General features: G+C 39.8%; 3 protein-coding genes across 5 annotated transcripts; 1 reads left to right on the top strand and 2 right to left on the bottom strand.

The window, feature by feature from the left end:
- Positions 1 to 163: 163 nt before the first annotated feature.
- Positions 164 to 1,445, bottom strand: LOC139809077 (uncharacterized). Its single transcript, XM_071771707.1, has 4 exons — positions 1,410 to 1,445; positions 769 to 1,037; positions 362 to 530; positions 164 to 269 (listed from the first exon to the last, which is right to left on the bottom strand). The coding sequence occupies exons 1-4, from the start codon at positions 1,443 to 1,445 to the stop codon at positions 225 to 227; spliced, it is 519 nt and encodes a 172-aa protein (XP_071627808.1). The 3' UTR covers positions 164 to 224.
- An 869-nt stretch (positions 1,446 to 2,314) lies between these two features.
- Positions 2,315 to 7,647, top strand: LOC139825334 (uncharacterized). Of its 2 annotated transcripts, none has more exons than XM_071797987.1 (12): positions 2,315 to 2,596; positions 2,721 to 3,391; positions 3,477 to 3,589; positions 3,690 to 5,760; positions 5,872 to 6,002; positions 6,081 to 6,170; positions 6,255 to 6,365; positions 6,479 to 6,591; positions 6,677 to 6,796; positions 6,895 to 7,077; positions 7,160 to 7,287; positions 7,370 to 7,647. In XM_071797987.1, the coding sequence occupies exons 1-12, from the start codon at positions 2,579 to 2,581 to the stop codon at positions 7,488 to 7,490; spliced, it is 3,870 nt and encodes a 1,289-aa protein (XP_071654088.1). In that variant the 5' UTR covers positions 2,315 to 2,578; the 3' UTR covers positions 7,491 to 7,647. The 2 variants fall into 2 exon arrangements, with proteins under 2 accessions (XP_071654088.1, XP_071654087.1); XM_071797986.1 differs by having other exon boundaries at positions 6,877 to 7,077.
- A 222-nt stretch (positions 7,648 to 7,869) lies between these two features.
- LOC139825333 (transcription elongation factor SPT6) lies at positions 7,870 to 17,212 on the bottom strand. 2 transcript variants are annotated; one of them, XM_071797983.1, is made up of 12 exons: positions 17,001 to 17,212; positions 16,796 to 16,877; positions 15,787 to 15,983; positions 15,589 to 15,705; positions 15,302 to 15,319; positions 15,065 to 15,228; positions 14,688 to 14,937; positions 11,303 to 14,331; positions 10,562 to 11,078; positions 10,213 to 10,453; positions 9,486 to 9,954; positions 7,870 to 9,365 (listed from the first exon to the last, which is right to left on the bottom strand). In XM_071797983.1, exons 1-12 carry the CDS (start codon positions 17,037 to 17,039, stop codon positions 9,158 to 9,160), a joined length of 5,331 nt encoding a protein of 1,776 aa, XP_071654084.1. In that variant the 5' UTR covers positions 17,040 to 17,212; the 3' UTR covers positions 7,870 to 9,157. The 2 variants fall into 2 exon arrangements, with proteins under 2 accessions (XP_071654084.1, XP_071654086.1); XM_071797985.1 differs by lacking the exon at positions 15,302 to 15,319.
- Between the last annotated feature and the right edge of the window lie 67 nt (positions 17,213 to 17,279).

Genomic DNA, 17,279 nt, shown 5'->3' with positions numbered 1-17,279 from the left:
AAACTAGAAATAATTTTTATAAATTATTAAACAATTTATTTTTAACTTTAAATTATGAAAAGAATTTTATATTATAAAATTTTATAATTTAATTTTTTAAATAAAAATTATATATTATATTATAAAATAAAATGGAGTAAGAAAGGAAGAGGTGTGGTATTATAACAAATATGCAACCACTTTTTTTGTACAAATATATTTATTGTAACCCAATGTATGCAGGGCTATGTCTGATTATCCAAAGAGTGTGCATTTGTAGGAGTCTGCTCCTATATATAGTGAATAATAAACCTTTCTGCAATGTGAATCAATGCCAACACACAAAAGCGAGGCAATTGTAAAGTGTAAAATATTATTTAACCTTCAGTGATCTCATATATATAATATCCAACTCGTCTTCAGACTCGTTTTGATCATTGCACTCATTAGACGTAAGAACGGTTTCAGGGGCTTCAGAATCAAAATACTTTTCTTCTTCATCTTGATTTCGTAATTCTACATTATCATAAGCTTCATTGTCATCTACAGTGCTGAAAACAAATAATAAAAGTATATAATAAAGTAACTGTTGTATTTAAATTTCTGAGAAATATCATAGCTTTCCATTACTTTTATAGTTGTTATCAGAAATTGTAAAACAATACATATGGTATAAATATCTTTAATTTAAATTTATTTTAAAAATTATTATTTAATTTTTATCTATTATATTTGTCTATAAATATTTATAGATTCTTTATATTATATTTATTGATTAGTAACATATACCTATAATCAAAATCTTTATCTTTACCATCCAGGAAACTCTGATACATGTTTGTAACAAATTCTTGCCTAAGTAACTTTATCTCTTGGTTTGATATTTTACTGCTTCGTAATTTCTTGTCTCTATCCTTATTCTTATCTTTTACTTCATCTAAATCTTCGCCCCATTGGTGACCATTCGGTTTATCAAAGTCTGTCTCGGATACAATGCTGGTTCTGCTATTATCGTCGTTATCGTCATCTGAATCATTCTTCTCTCGTACTATATATAACTACTACACAGATCTATATATAATATATACATATAGATATATCTATATATATACACAAATATAATAGATAGAAATTAAATAATTGGTGGTAATTCCTCAGAAATCGCTCCTGTTACGCGGGAAGCATGTTGAGCAAGGAGGTTTTAGTAGATATTCGAGCAGCGGCACGTCTACCCCCACTATTACCCATCGCCATTGGAACGGCGCGCCGGGCACGCGACGAGGATGCCCAGCCTACGGCCAATCAGAGCGTTGGCAGGTATGCATAGGAGGGGCAGTAGGCTCCCACGCTCTGACCAATAACAGCGTGATTACGAGGAGGCAATGTGGGGTGACAACACCCGCGCGGCGCGGCGCGCTCGGAATACCTACTGCCACCTCCTCGCTCATCATGCTTTGCTGATACATCAGGAGTAAATTTCGCGGTGCGAAACCACGGAAATTTACTCCTGATGTATCAGCAAAGCATGATAAGCGAGGAGGTGGCAGTAGGTATTTCGAGCGCGCCGCGCCGCGCCGCGCGGATGTTGCTCCCCACATTGGTCGCGTTCAGCAAACCAAGCTGCTCAGTAGCGGTCGAACATGATTGGCTCTTACTTTTAGAACCAACCAATCGACGCAGAGTGTTGATAAGACGAACTCAACAGTTGTGTCTGCTGAACGCGTCCATTGCCTCCCTCGTAATCACACTGTTATTCATACGTCAGAGCGTGGGAAAATATAACGACAATGAAACTATTAAGAATTAAAGCCAAAGCACCTCTTGTGTTGTACAAAAGTCTATGCTTCGGCCTTTACAGAATAGATTCACTAATGAGTTGTTTCTATACGCTTGAAAAGGACCGAAATCTGCGGTCGAAACGTAGCGTTTTGTGATCAATACAATTTGGCCAGTTGGATCGAGCATAATACCTTTGCAAAAAGATATAACTTTAGCAATTTGAGATTTTTTCTTATATTTATTGAATAAAATGACAACCAACGTTTAGTCCCAGTCTACAATAGGTGTTTTAAGCCCTAAGCCCTGAGAAATTGACCAATCACAGTCAATTATTCTCCTCAAATTCAACTGTGATTGAACAATTTCTTAGGGCTTAAAACACCTATTGTAGACCTAAGTCTACAATGCGAGTCGTAAAGTCGTGAGTCGTAAGAATTGACCAATCACAGTCGATTATTCTCCTCAAATTAGTTTGTGATTGGTCAATTCTTACGACTCACGACTTTACGACTCGCATTGTAGTCCTAGCATAACGTTTGCTATTCGTTCGGTGTTCGTTCGCTTGACAAGCGTGTATACGTTTAAATTTGAATATATTGGTAGATATTCGTTTAATTCGTTAATTGGTTTGTGATGTCGTGAATAAATCGAAGAGGAAAGCGCAGAAACGCTTGAAACTCACGAATCGATGCTCGTGTTATTGCATTATTACGCCGATTGCAGCTTCTTTCCCTGCTTCTAACTTTTCACGAGTGAAATTTTTACGCGCAAATTTCTGTTATAAACAGAGAACATAACCTCAAAGGACCAATACCTTCCGATGTCCAACCGTCATGAGGTACGTATGCATGCTCACGGCGTGAAAGTTTAAAGGGACGTTTCTGATGTCAGTCTGAAGATCATCACAGTTTCTAATTGTATAATGATGAGTCTACAAATTGTGTCTTGAATTTTTGCTGTAGACCACGTTTGGGGATCTACAAGTCGATGAACGATTCAAGAAGCTGCAGCGCTCCTTGAAACTGGCTGTACTGAGACAGGAATCCAGCAGAAACTCGCACGATGGGAAAATGTCAGCCGTGACAGCCTGGCCCAGCATCTCCAGCATTAATGTAGATACCTTGGATTCGAGCTGCGCAGTTTCGTCGCCGCAAACTTCCTTGATCAGGAGTGAGGTCTTGGCCTCCAGCAACAACCTGAGAAACATCCTGTTGAGGAAGAACAGCCGTAATGCCAAGCAAGAAGCAATGACTACGTCCAGCGTCAAGCAGTATCGTGTCCAGCAGGATGATCACGTTGATCGGCTTGTTATGCCACCCCCGGCGAAAAATACGGTTTATCGCACTTTTAGGGAACCACCGGGAACCAGAGTTCGTACATTGTCCAATTGCGAACAGACAGCTTCGACTTCGCTTGACAGATCCGCGCAGTCTTCCACGGCAAACACGGCTTCCTTGAAGAGTGCTCCTAGCAGGATGTTTACTAATACAAATGCTGACAAAGAATATTTGAATACTGTTGTCGCACCGGCAACTCCTACCAATTACTTTGAGAAAGTTGACAGAGTGTTTTTGAAATGGAAAGTTATGTTAAATGACCAATACGAATTAATCATTAAAGGGACATTAAAATGGTGAGTACAAAAATACTACATTGATTGATAGTCTTTTCAAGTGCTCATATTGATTATTGATTGTTTGTGATATCTTTGCAAATAGTGGAAGGATTGCACGTAGCAAACCAGTTATAAGAAGATACTCTGCGACGTGCGTCGAGTCCAAATTCAAGCACAAATATATTCTACAAGGAAATATTGTTGATGAAAGAAATGGTAATAAAATTTAAATTATATTAAATAAAATTTTATTTAATTTAAATTAATTTGTTTTGTAAAAATTACATATTAATAATTTCGTATATTTTATACAAAGGATTACCGGATTATATTCGCGGGAAATTTTATAACGGCTTTCCTGACGATTGGGAGAATGTCTATCAAATATGGAGGACGTATGTCAGCCAAGGATGTCCAGTGATGTTTCGTTGGCCTACTCCTGTTACTGACAGTGACGATGATTTAAAGAGCGAACTGACAGACTTGACTTATACATGTGCGAGAAATGACAAAGCTATTTCTGCAACAGGATCTTGTAATCTAAATGAATACCCTAAGACTAAAAATCTGAATAATGAAAACCAGGAAAAATGTCAAAATTACTCGACTCATAGTTCACGAAATCATGAGAAAAATACTTCGTTTGTAAAGCCTTTTATTTCCAACTCTGAAAAGGAGGATGTAATCCCTGTCATGCAAATAAAGAATATAAAGCCGCTATACGACGAGGATGATAAACAAAATGTCAAAACTGATATAAATCAACCGTCCAGTTCCAGGAAGATCAAATTAAAGGACATTCTTCAGGAGGATAAATTGAACATAATTATTAACAATTTGGCAGATAGGAATTGCTCTCCAAAGTATATCGACAAGATTATTGAGATGTTTGATTGTTTGGATTATGTAGTGTCTTACAAAACGGGATCGGAATGCAATAATGACTCGCTAGTCTCCGCGAGTCACGAAACATGCAACCCGGAAACGGTACAGAGTTTAGTGTACGAAGACAGTCATGCGAACAGTAATAAACTTGAAAACAAACAGACAGAATTGAAAAACTGTTGGTACTCCACCGATTTGGGATACGGAAGCATAAGAAATGATTCTAATGCTGTCCAGCTATCAAACCCAGTGAACATTAAACCGAAACATGACAAGGATTCAGATAAATCAGAGAGCGAGACTTACGCAGGCGTACCCAAAGTATCGATCGAACGAGTTTTAAAAGCTAGAGAATCGCCCAGAAAAATACACAAACGTAAAGTGAGAAAGAAAACGATTTATCCGGACGCTCAGAAGTATGCATCGAATCTACCGTGTGACGTCGAAGAAGTTAAGTTGCAGTCTGTTCATGTGGCGAATCAATTCGCTAACACCAAGAAAAATTCACTTCCCGATGAATCTTGCATTAGTATCACGGAGGACGAAGTGGAAACAACGAGCGACACGAGGGAGTGTCGCAAGATAGTAAATATTACTCAAAGACCACAAGAAATGACGTTTTCCAGTCATCGAGAGATACAAAGGAATAATTTTAATGTGTACGGAGGAGGCAAGTCTGTAACACATGTACAAAATGAACAACCGTCCGATGCTTTCGAGGTACAAAGAGTTAACTTGAATGCTTTTATAAAGGAACAGCAAATTGCTTATAGGAACGTTCAAGAGAAGGCGCATTCGCATTTCGTTGCGGATGTTGACTACACCACCAATTCTGACGTCGACGTTGCGACTGTAAGCACGAATGCGCGGAAGACAGGCGGAAATACGATAGCATCGCATGCTGAGGTGGACCAAGATATTGCGATAATCAGCGAAAGGAATAGCGACTTTTCCGAAAAGCCCTGTGCCTCCCCGAAATTACATAAAGAATTTATTGAACAAACGAAAAGCGAATTTCCAAAGAAGAGATCCAAACCGACTATAATCAGTTCGATGCCGGTGAATTTGAAAATAAGTAGAGTAGACTCGAAGTCTGGACAGCATGATTCCAAGATAATCATAAAGCATGAGGTTAAGCAAAATGCAAATATTCGGCCGTTAGAAGAAACTGACAAGACATCCATGTTAAAAACGTCGATCAGTACAAAACCTGCGATTGACGTTTCCGACGTAGACTTCCTGAATAATTCTCATTCGAAGACAACAGTCGACACGGTCGACAATAAAAGAGAGATTTGTCCGATAATAAATAACAAAAATGAATTGGATAATAATATAAATCCTACTAATTCAACGACGAATCCAACAAATGAACAACCTAAAAGCAGCAAGCTCGGAGTTAAGGAAAATCCCAAAATGCTGACCGCGTGGACGCCAAAAGTAGTGTATTACGGGAAATCGAAATCTGAACTAGGTTTAACTTTTCAAGGAAAATTACTCAAGTAAGTTCTCTTAGATAATATGATTAATAATCAAACGATTATATATAATTATATGATATTTTTTTATATATAATTAATAGACAATGTTAAATTGTTTTTTTTCCCTTATAGCGAAGCTGGCCATGTCGTGCACAGGAAGTTTACGACGGACATCGTCGCGAGGCGATTATCAGTGACGCTAATCGAAACGGTGAATCATGAATTCTATGAGCTTCTTGGACATTTAAACGACAACAAGCACAGTACAGTATCCGAAATCCGGTATTAATTGTACGTTGATAAAAATTTGTCAATTAAGAAAATATCTTTGTTACATTTAGCTATTCCCAAGGAACTTTCGAGACAATGTCGTTACGGATGTCCCGCGAAGATCGAGCAATTTTGTCTGACTTGGGAAACGTTGCAGCACAGTAAGTTTCTTAAAATATATATTACTTTTAATAAATATATTAAGATTACGTGTTCTATGTGTTAAGATCATTTTCGTTTCTTAGATAATGTTCAAGAAGTCGAGAAGAAACTTCATGATACGACGATGGACTGTCTGAATGCACCTGTTAGTTCGAGGGGCCGTCATATCCTACCTCCGTTATGTTACTGGATAGGTGAATAAACAGATTAATAATATAAAAATGTGAAAAAATATACATAGATAAAATTCATTTTTTGGGAGAGTAGTTGAACAATAGCTCAAGGCTATCTTTTTACTGTTATATAGGTGAACGTGTAACTTTGAAAGATAACAATCCAGTATATAGTCCGGGCAACTCACAGGAATCATCGTTACTTTCGCTGACTGATAACTCAAAAGAAATTCAAAAAAATACTACGGTAAAAATTATTGTGATTACAGAAGTATTTGTCTCTATAATTGTATTCACGATAATTGTACATATTTTTTCTTTGTAAAATGTAGAATACTGAAGAAAGAAAGAAATTGAAAGTGAATTCTAAGAATACATCAAAGGAGCAAGATGTAAATAAGCAAACGTCATTGCCCGAATCAAATAAGACTTTTGGTACAAATAAAAATCAAGTAAGCTCGTACAATTATATTTCCGCAAAACATAAATGTATTAACAGGATTTATGAATTTTGTAAACACTTTTAATTTAGATGATTGTTATTGAAAAGGCTGGAGCTTCCAAAAAATCACCTAAAATCAAAACTGCATTAAACGACGTAAGGAAATCCGATAATTCGAAGAAATCTCGGAAATCCGTCAATAGCAAACGACGACGACGACGACTGGCACAAAAGTTGACGTTCTCGTCCAGCGATTCGAGCGAGGAGAAGCAAAAAGTATCCCCGCGAAAGGTAACGTTGAAGTTAAACGAAACGAAAACGAAGTCATTTTTCTTATCAAACGAGAAACTATACTTTATCTTTTTTTATACAGCGCAATTTTCCGACAAACGAAAATGCGGATCCAGAAGGATCATCAAGGTATACTATGACATTAAGAAAACGGCCAAAGATAGAAGCATCCTCGAATAGAATTTTATGCAGGGACACAACCAAATCCAAGTAATTTTTCTATCTTTATTTAATGTAGTTTTTTTATTTTAACAATGCGTAATTTGTATTGTGATCTACGTTATTTGTTCAGGCATTACACAGCCTACTATTCACCAACAAAAAGACTCGAAAACCGAGAAATGACGTATACCTATCATCAAAATGTTCCGCAAGAGGATTTCTTATCAGAGGACGAAGTATCATACGTATAATCTCGAACGGTCATTTTGTATAAACGTTATTCTGTATATGTATATCGATAACGAGCACGCGAAAGTTTAATTTAAAAAAATAGTTTTCTATGTATTTGTCATTAAACGTTATATATGTCTCTTTTCGTGAATATTAAATATATTATGTTATAGTAAATTGTTCTGTCGTGGAAAAAAATATAACATTCTCTTTCCTCGATTATTTTTTTGTATATGTACTAAACTCAAAGTTTCTGTCCGTGACAGTATAATACAAAAGTGCCATTATTTTTTAATAAAATATGAAAAATAATATTGAAAACATTTTTTTGCTGGGACAAGTATTTTTAGAAAGTGAGAGAAAAAAAGCCAAGGGATTATAGAAATACAACGCTTCAAATATATTGCTTTCATGTTTAATGTTATCATTTAACAATTGTATAAATTGTATGTCATACATTATGGTACTTCATAATACCATCTGTTCTAAGTCAAGTCATACAAGAAACATACATAATTCATTGGTACATACTTAAATGAAAATCGTAGTCGATGCAAATACAAGAGATAATTGTTTTCGTTTCTGTTTTTATACAAGAAAATTTACTCGTAAATAAGACATTAATAGGATGCAAGCTATTTAGCGATTTCAAGTAAAGTATTTTAGCGACAGTATTTTGCGACAGTATTTTGAACGATTTAAATATTTTGCAGATATTTTTTATATAAAGACTATTTGAGTATATAACGTATATAACAGATTTCTATAAAATACCTAGATCGCTGACATGTTACAGTTATGAATCAGTCCGAGGCAAGTTTTTCAGTCATTTCATGAATCTGTACATGCTGGTGTAAGCATTAAAACAACCATTATATCTCCTGAAATCATCTGACTTACTTCTATTTTCCAAAGATAGCAGTTCAGGTATTTATGTATAGAAATCTGTAAACAATGTAGCGTTCATAGTCAAGAGAGAGGTTGTACCGCTGCTGATACAATAAGTAATTAGATGAATCAGTTCTCTATATTAACATGCATGATGGCACCAATGAAAAATGTAAAACATATTTACATATATTTGAGCAATAATTCAGTTACAATCATTTTTTCAATATTATCCTATCAACATACCCGCAAAAAAAATAACTAACAATAAGTTGACTAGTCTTGTATTTAATGTCTTTCCATTATAAACCGATAAATCAAAAGTTTTCGAAAATTATTACAATATAGTAAAAATGATTCCAATAAATTTAACAATTCGATATAAATAGTTTTTATAAATTACTTTTCATTGATGCCATCAGTATACAAGAAAATGAATCAAGACGATTGCAGAGCGTGTTCAGGCCTTCGTAAAGTTTCCGTAAATTTTATTATATACATAGGAAGAAATCGCGTAGTTAAAGAATAAATTACACCATACTTTACAATCGTACACTACAACACCGTAGTTTACAATCGGCGATCCCTCTCTTGATCGCAAACGAAACCTCGCATGCAAAAAAGTGGAAGAATTTACTACGTGTTGCATGTCTGCAACGATTAATGATCGGTTTAATTTCGCTAGCAATCGACGTCTCAGGATGAAAGCCCCGTCGTCGAGAGTACGCGCACTCTTATTATTCATCCATAGCGTGATATGACGTTGTCTAATAAATATAATCAGCTATGCACAATCCCGTTAGCTCTCGTCGTACAGAGGAGTACCGTCTCCGCTGAGCGACATACTTCGTGGACTAGAATTTGTATGTGGGGTGCCTCGCGGAGATCTGTACGACGGAGTACGCGTAGACGAAGGTCTGCTCCTTCCGGAGGGCGTTGTTCTGCCGACCGGCTCGTCATAGTTACGCGGAGTTCTTCTAGACTCCTCGTACCTGGGCGTCGATCCGCTGAAAACACATTCAACACATTGATGATAATCGAATGAAGAACATTATCATCTCAAATATCAATAATTTTTAATAGGAAAACGTGATCGTTATTTAATACATATTTATTATTGCACTTACGAGACTCGCGAACCGCTTTTTATACGTGCTGCCCAATCCTCGGCGGCCTTCTTCCAATCCGTCGGGTCGCCCTTCCAATCCGTCGGGTCGCCGGAAGGAGTGGACAGAGGTGGTGTAGGTCTGTGCGATTGAGCAGACCTGTGATGGCTGGGTGTCATCGAGGGCGGCGGCGGGTGCACGAAGGGCCCTTGATGATGGCTAGGGGTTTGTTGGCCGTATCTGGGAGTAGGCTGGCCATGATGCGGAGTGTGATGAGGCGTCTGGTACGGGGTCATAAACGGAGTTTGACCAGACGGCGTATACGGCGTGTTGGGATACGTGTGTACTCCGCCGTAGCCGGTAGCGCTAGCCGCTCCGGGTGTGTGTGGCGGATAGTGATGCGGCGTCTGATTCGCCACTTGCGATAGCGAGTGCAACATGTGATGTGGGAGGTTCTGTGCAACTCGCTGTATTGCTTCTTGATTCATTCCTGAAACAATATCGATCGAAATAATAGCAATTAATACATTTGCAGTCCTTGTGCTCTTACTTGTGCGTTTCATTTCATTTTAGCGAAAAATTGTAGTTGTTAACACAGAACATATATATATGTAGAATGATTTTATCTTGAAATAAAATATTTTTTCCTAGTAAAATATATTTTGACCTATACTAAGATTCCAGGAATTACTTTCATATAAAAATCATGATGACTGACAGTTCGCGGTGATGATATAGACAGACTTACCGCTAACTGTTCCTGGCGTAGTAGTGTAAGGTGTCCTAGAAGTCATCGCGCCGCGTGGTGTACTCGGAGTGGATTGTCCAGGGACGGGATCCCTAAAGTGTTCCTTGAACCAGCGTAGTAGATCGCTCACCCTACCGAACATCTGCGCTCGAAATCTGAAGCCCTCGGATGTCACTGTAACGAACTCGTGGCGACAGCGAGTACGCGGCAGATACGAGAGTAGGAACTTTCCAGGATAGGTCTATGGGGGAAAAAAAATTAATGAAATTATTTTTAAATTAAAAGTGAAGAAGATTTTCGGGAAATTGCTGGTGTTACTGGTGCTAAAACCAGCTACGCGTTTACTTACCTTAGCTGCCGATATGATGTAGGGAATTCCACCAGGATTTTCCTTCTTCTGTTCCTTCAGTATATCCTCTGCTTTGTCTTTGATTCCCTCCACGTTGGGCTTGTAGTATTTGAAGTCCAATAATTCGGAGGCGTAAGCGGCCATGGGATTCACATGTCGAGCGATGATCTCATCCAAATCCTCGAACTCCTCGTTGCCGATCCATAAGCTCTGCCCCAATGAGAAAGCGTTCTCCTTACCCTCCTCGCGGACGTCAATATGCTGCAGAATGTCATCGGTGACTTTCCACGTGACTGTCAAGTGGTCGGCACCCTTGCTGCTCGGTCTCACTATTGCTTCACCCTGCTTCATTGTCTGCATTAATTTTACAGTCTCGGCGAAACTAATATTGTGGAAGGACGGATGGACGATTACGCGTTTCACGTAGATTTGCCGCTGTTTTGCTTTCTTTGCGTCCTCTTCTACCTTTATGTCCTTTTGCTCGGTCTCAGTATCATAAAATGGATCCCGTTGCGGCCTGCAAACACAATTACGATTTATGACAATTCACACAATATTATATTTAAAAAAAATATTACAATATCATTAAAAAATTATATATTTTATATTGGAAACAACGATTTTTTATTTTCTATTTTTGCAGACTTTGTATTTTTATTTATATAATTTTAAAGGCAATAGATTTATATAGAAGCTGCTTAACTACGTTATTTATTATGTGTATCTATGTGATCCGCTCACCTCCATTCATGATTCTTATCAGAGAGATCGCTGCTCTTACTGGTACACTCGACGCTGAATCGATCTACCTCGATTTTAATAATCCGGCAATGAATGATCTGGCCCATACCGACTCTCTCGCAGGGATTTGCGACGTGTCGGTCCGACAGATTCTTGATGTGAATATAACCAGAGATACCATTGTCCAGTCGCAATCTCACTCCGGTGGCCTTGCCTGGACAAGCGCCAGCATCAAAGTGATTCCATACCTCCGACAATTCGGGAAAATCGTTCTTCAGGCAGAACGGACACTGCCACAGACCGGTCTCTTCGTTTCGCACCGGATTCGCCTGATCAAGCTGTTCGCCCTGTGGTTTTCGATGACTGATACCGACCACGGTGGCCAGCACTAGCTTGCCGACGTAGAAGGTCTCAGGTGTCTCCTTCGTCAGAACATCGAACAGCTTCTCCGCGCTCGGCGATTGATATGGCACACGGAGATCTTTGTACCGACTATTCAACTCGGCCCTAATATCGTAGAGAGTGACGCACTTGTTGCCGAAACCCTGCCGCTCGAGTTCCTCCGCAAAAGCGTCGAGATCCAAGTCCTTTAGGCGTTCGGGCGACTCGAGAATCTCCTCCAAAGCACCGGCAGGATTGGCGTCCTCATCGTCATATTCCAGAGCGTCGACTGCCATCTTTCTGGCCCATTCATAAGTTTCGGGATGTACGCGCGAACCGTCAAGCACCTCGACATACGCCTCGGTACTGTCGCCCAGGCTATTGGTGTCGATTTTGATGAAGCCAGCGCAATTAATGAATACCTTCGGCCCCATATGACATGCAGTAACTAACTGTGTCCTGTTCTCCAACCGCTGATTTGTCTGCTTCAACATCTTGATCAATGCCTGGCCCTTTCGCGGGCCAAGACCGCAAACAAATTGAACAAGGTTGCCGCAGTATGCCTGTTGGACCGCCTTATTAACGTCTACGCCAACCTCGTTCACGCGATTGACGAACTCCAGATACAGGTTTTCCAGCAGCTCTTCCTTGGGCAACTGATCCTGCAAACTGTGATACTTGAGGCAGAGAATCTCCTCGTCAGCCGTGCACAATTGCGAGAACTCCACCAGCGGATCCTGCATCCTTCTCGCAAGCGAGATAGCCTGACGCAGCAGCTCCGGATAATCCCGGAACTCCGAGGTACCCTTATTACTGTTGGAATAAATCTTGGCAAGCTCGTTGTCGCATATCTCTACCTGGATACTGGGAAACTGCTCCTCCTCCGTCAGATGAGTGATGCACTCCTTAAGGTCGGCAGCGATCATCATTGCCTCCCGGGACTCGCCGGCCACCACGATCACGTGTGGCTTCTTTGTGGCTATGAAGTTTCTCAGCGCCAGTAGATCGGCCTCTTTCATCATCTTCTCGTCCTCGCGATAACTGTTCTTGCGCTTCATTAAATGCGGCAGGCGTAGGTGATCCGTACACTCGCCGTCGGCCGCGACCAAACAGGTGAAAGCTGCCTGCGAGTAATCGGGCACATAGGCCAAGCCCATGACGCGCAGGCCTTTACTAGTGTCCCATTCCTCGTCCTCTTCCTCGGGAAACTCGCAGCTGTACGGCGCAACTTTGATCCAGTTGTACATTTTGCGGCAACACGCGCGCATCACGCACTCCTTCGCCTCGGCGATTAGATTCGTGCGTAGCTCCTTCTTCAGATGCGGTATCACCATGCGATTGAGCGCGATCTCGACGCTGCCTATGCGCAAGGCGTTCCAGTCCTGCACGAGTTTGCTGAACTCGTCTCGGCAATAAAGCTGCTTCATCTCGTCGACGTAGTTGCTGCTGGTGTTGCCCTCGATGCTGTCGCTGAGCGTAATCGTGATGAGCTTGTCCTCCTCGGCGATCATCAGATTCAAAAACTGAACGCCTACGAGATCGCGCACCGGCTTGTCCTTCAAGTATTTCATCGTGTATATCGGATGGTTCTCGTCGATCTCTTTAATGCCTTTCTTTGTTGGCTTCACTGATATCTTAGCGCGTTCCATGTACATCTCGCGCACGCATTTGCGCACGAGTGGCTCGCGCGCCAACTGAAGCGCTACCATCAACTGAGCAGCCTTCAGAACTTCTTCCGTGGTCGCGAATCGCGAGTTGTAATAATCGATCGCGATTGTCGTCGGTTCGGTCGGCTCCTGATCCACTTCGTGACGCTGATAATTGTCACGTAGATTCTCGGCATAATGTTCGGGTGTTAAGCCAAACTTTTTCGCCAGACCGTCCAATCCGGCCTTCCGACAGATCGAGTACGGGCCGCTTCTAACGGCTTGCTTCAGCGTGTCGTCGACCTCTTCTTCCTCCAGCACCTCTTCCTCCTCCGGTGGATCCTCTCCGTTTTCTTCCGCCTCAGCAATCTGTTGTTTACGTCGCTGGATCCTCTCTTCGCGTCGTGCCTGCCTCTCCTTTCGTCGCACGGCCTCCTGCATCGCCGGGATCTCGTGGCTGTAATACAGCATAAAGTGATTGTAGACATCGTTGAGTTCTTCACTTGTCTGCACGTTCTTCAGTCGCTCAATGTCGTCGTCTTTAATCACTCGTACGTTATCTGGCAGCGGCGCGTCTGGATTCTTCATAATTTCATCCAGTTGGTAGTTGCGCATCTTCTCAAATAGCTTGAGCAAGTTCTCCTTCCGTTGGCGCAACTGGCACCATTTCGCGTCAAATCTATAAACCTTCCACAGGTCATTAATGTTCAGCTCGGGCAGCACGTACTCCTTCCTGTAGAAGGATATAAAAGGGACTTCGAAGTGTTGATTGCGCATGAAGTCCAAGGCTTTCTTGATTTTGCCGACGGTCTGTGGTCCTTTCCGTGCCCGTTCCTTAGCCTCGGCATTCAAGTGAGCATCCTGAATAGAAATTGTAGGCTTGCAAAACGCCTGCTTGTAGATCCATTCTGCTTCGAGATCCAACTCATCGGAACCTTCCGGAACTGGAGTGACCGGTACAGACCGAAGTTGCATTCTTTCTGGTATATCTGTGTTACGTACCTGTAATTTAAAGCCAGATCCTGTAAGTAATAATTTGGGAATAATGTAGTTAGCTACTAATAAATGTGATATTTGCCACATTGTAACATTTCTATGTACTCCTACACATATTTTCTCTTATGTTAAATTAAAAAAAATGTATGATCAAGATTTCTATGTCATAATCCAAATTTAATTATTAATTTTTATGTTACACGTCTCAATGTAAAGATATAAATTTTTTTATGTCATAATATCTTTTTATACTATAATGATCTAAAACTAAATGTATTCAAATTCAACATAAAAAATATCGTTACATTTAGCCAATGACAAAACAATAATTTATTGTTTAATATTATCTTATTATACAGTACCTCGTTGTCCATATCAGTAAAGTGACCGCGTTTCAATTCGCTAGGCTCGTAAATCTCGAAGATACTCTTTCTCGTGGTCTTTTTCTTCAGCTGCTTCTTCGGTCTTCGTGGCCGTTCGGTATCGATGTCTTCATCCAAATATTCATCTTCTTCTTCTTCCTCTTCCTCCTCATAATCCTCCTCGCCATATTTACCGAATTCATCATAATCAAAATCAACGCCGAAAATGTCCTGTGCTTCTTGCAATGCCCTAGATAAGAAAAAGACATTCCTTTTTATCTAAATTTCTGTCTTATCTAAATAACCGTAAAATTTTCTGCCGATAGGCAGATATACATGTATATGTACATAAAAAAATTAAATATCTGATCACTTACGCATCAGAAAATATTGGCTTCTTCTTCTTTCTTTTCTCCGCGATAGGCCTACCATCGTCGTCAACAATAAAATCATCCGCATCAGTGTACTCTCCTTCGTCACTGCCTTCCTCGAAGGTTTCCGCCTCTGGCCTATGACTCCGTTCACTTCGTCTTTCGTCCTCCTAAGAGCAATACAAACATAAGTAAAGATACTACACTTTTGCATATCGCAGACATTATACGAGCGTTACATACCGTAATAATATCTCTTTCCTACAGTATGCATGTGTATTGCAACAATGACAAATGCAAACATAACATATATACATGTATAAACACGCATTTGTATTTTTAAATACAAATTTATGTACATAAAATACGAGTTCAACAAGAAGCAATAAAATGCAGATTGCATGATCGAATATTGCATTAAATTTTTGTTTTATGTCTATATAAATTTGTGTTTTATGTTTATATAAATTTCTAAATACTTTGCTAAAATTAACTCTGTGTTGAATCTGATATATCCATGTGATACTTACGTCTCCGGAACCTTCAAACAATTCATTGGCAATGGCGTCCCTTTCTTCATCTGCTTCCTTTTCTTGTTCTTCCTCTGACTCCTCATCTTGGATTCTTCGAAGACGTTTGAAACGCTTCTGTAACACAAAGTAAAATACTTTATATCATCTAATAAACATGTTCCTTATTAAAGAATAATCCAATAAGTAGAAACATACTCTTTCAAGCTTAACGCCTAAATTTTCTTCAATCAGATCATAATCTTCATCTTCCAAGCGATCATCGAAATCCTCATCGTCACTCTTCTTACGCTTCTTATGATGATTAGAACCGTCACTGTCTTCACCCTCGCTTTCTTCTATAGGATTGTCGTCTATCAAATCTTTCAGTTCCTCGCGCAACTGATCCTCATCATCTACGAAATATAGTATGTCAATACTGTACACCATAAGTACAGATACATACATAATAAGTATATAAATAAATGAACGTGAAAATTAAAATAAATTAAATATGAAATATTAGTAGCAAATCTAATTAACTATACACTATACATATAAAAAGAAATATAGTCTGTGTCCATTAGTGGACGCATTAGGTATATCCAATATCATAGCTGCTCTCTGGACAACACTTGCAATTGAATGATTGGTTCTTACGTTTGGATCCAATCAATCACATGCAGTTGCCACTAACCGTTCAGTGAGTTCAGCGAGCAGATATACAAGATGCATTATTGCACAAATATGACAGAAATTTAAAAGATACAAAATTATATAATTAGAAAAATTAGAAATTATCTCTGATTTTTCTGTCAGTTTTCAAATATTTTAGATAATTTATTTTTCAACATTAGTGTAAGAAAATCTCTTTTGACTAATCTTATTATTAATAAATAATGAAAAATAATTCCAAACCAATTGTCAAGAGTTATTTTGTCAAGTTCAATGACAAGTTGAAAAAAGGAAGAAGGTAATGAAGAAAAAGAAGGAAGGAGGGAAGGAAAAGCACAAACCGACCATCTTGAGACCATTAGATAAAAAGAAAGATAATTACTTGTACAGCGGACCAATGCATTCTGAAAGAACGTAGCAAAGAAAACTATGTTACGAAATATTCTCCAAGCATAAACGCGATCTGCCGTCAATTGAAACGGCGGTGTCTGCCGAGTGTGTAGGCACGTGTAAAAAGCCGCGTGTAAAAGGCTTGCGCCATGACCGTCCTTACCTTCCTCCTCGTCGTCGCTCTCCTCCACCGCCTTCAGCTTTCGCAGCTTCTTCTTCTCATTTTGGTCCAGCTCCTCCTCACCCTGCAACAAAATCGCAAAACGCTCAACATCGGTGCGCCGTTGCGTCGGATGATTCGTTTCATTCTTCGCGTAAAAGAATCCTCCCCCCCGCTGTGAGAAAACGGACGGAGGAAAAGGACTCACCTCGCTCACGTCCGCCTCGGAGTCGAGATACTCCGCCATGCTTCAGAGTAAGGATGGCCTGATCTCACCCGCGATTTCACGTGCGTCACTTTGCCTTGGAGTCACACTTCAAAAGCTCTCGGCTACACGAACACGACGAGATCCTTCGACACCTATCCTGTTCCGTGTTTGGCGGAATGGCTGGGATCTGGGATGAGGATGAGAATAGTGGGAATGGCAGCCGAAAATAAAAATGTAGATGGACGACTTCCTCTTCTTATTCGTCACAGGTGGCGCTGC

The sequence above is a fragment of the Temnothorax longispinosus genome, chromosome 2, assembly GCF_030848805.1.
Source record: "Temnothorax longispinosus isolate EJ_2023e chromosome 2, Tlon_JGU_v1, whole genome shotgun sequence".
Classification (NCBI taxonomy): Eukaryota; Metazoa; Arthropoda; class Insecta; order Hymenoptera; family Formicidae; genus Temnothorax; species Temnothorax longispinosus.
This window is presented reverse-complemented; position numbering and strand designations above follow the sequence as displayed.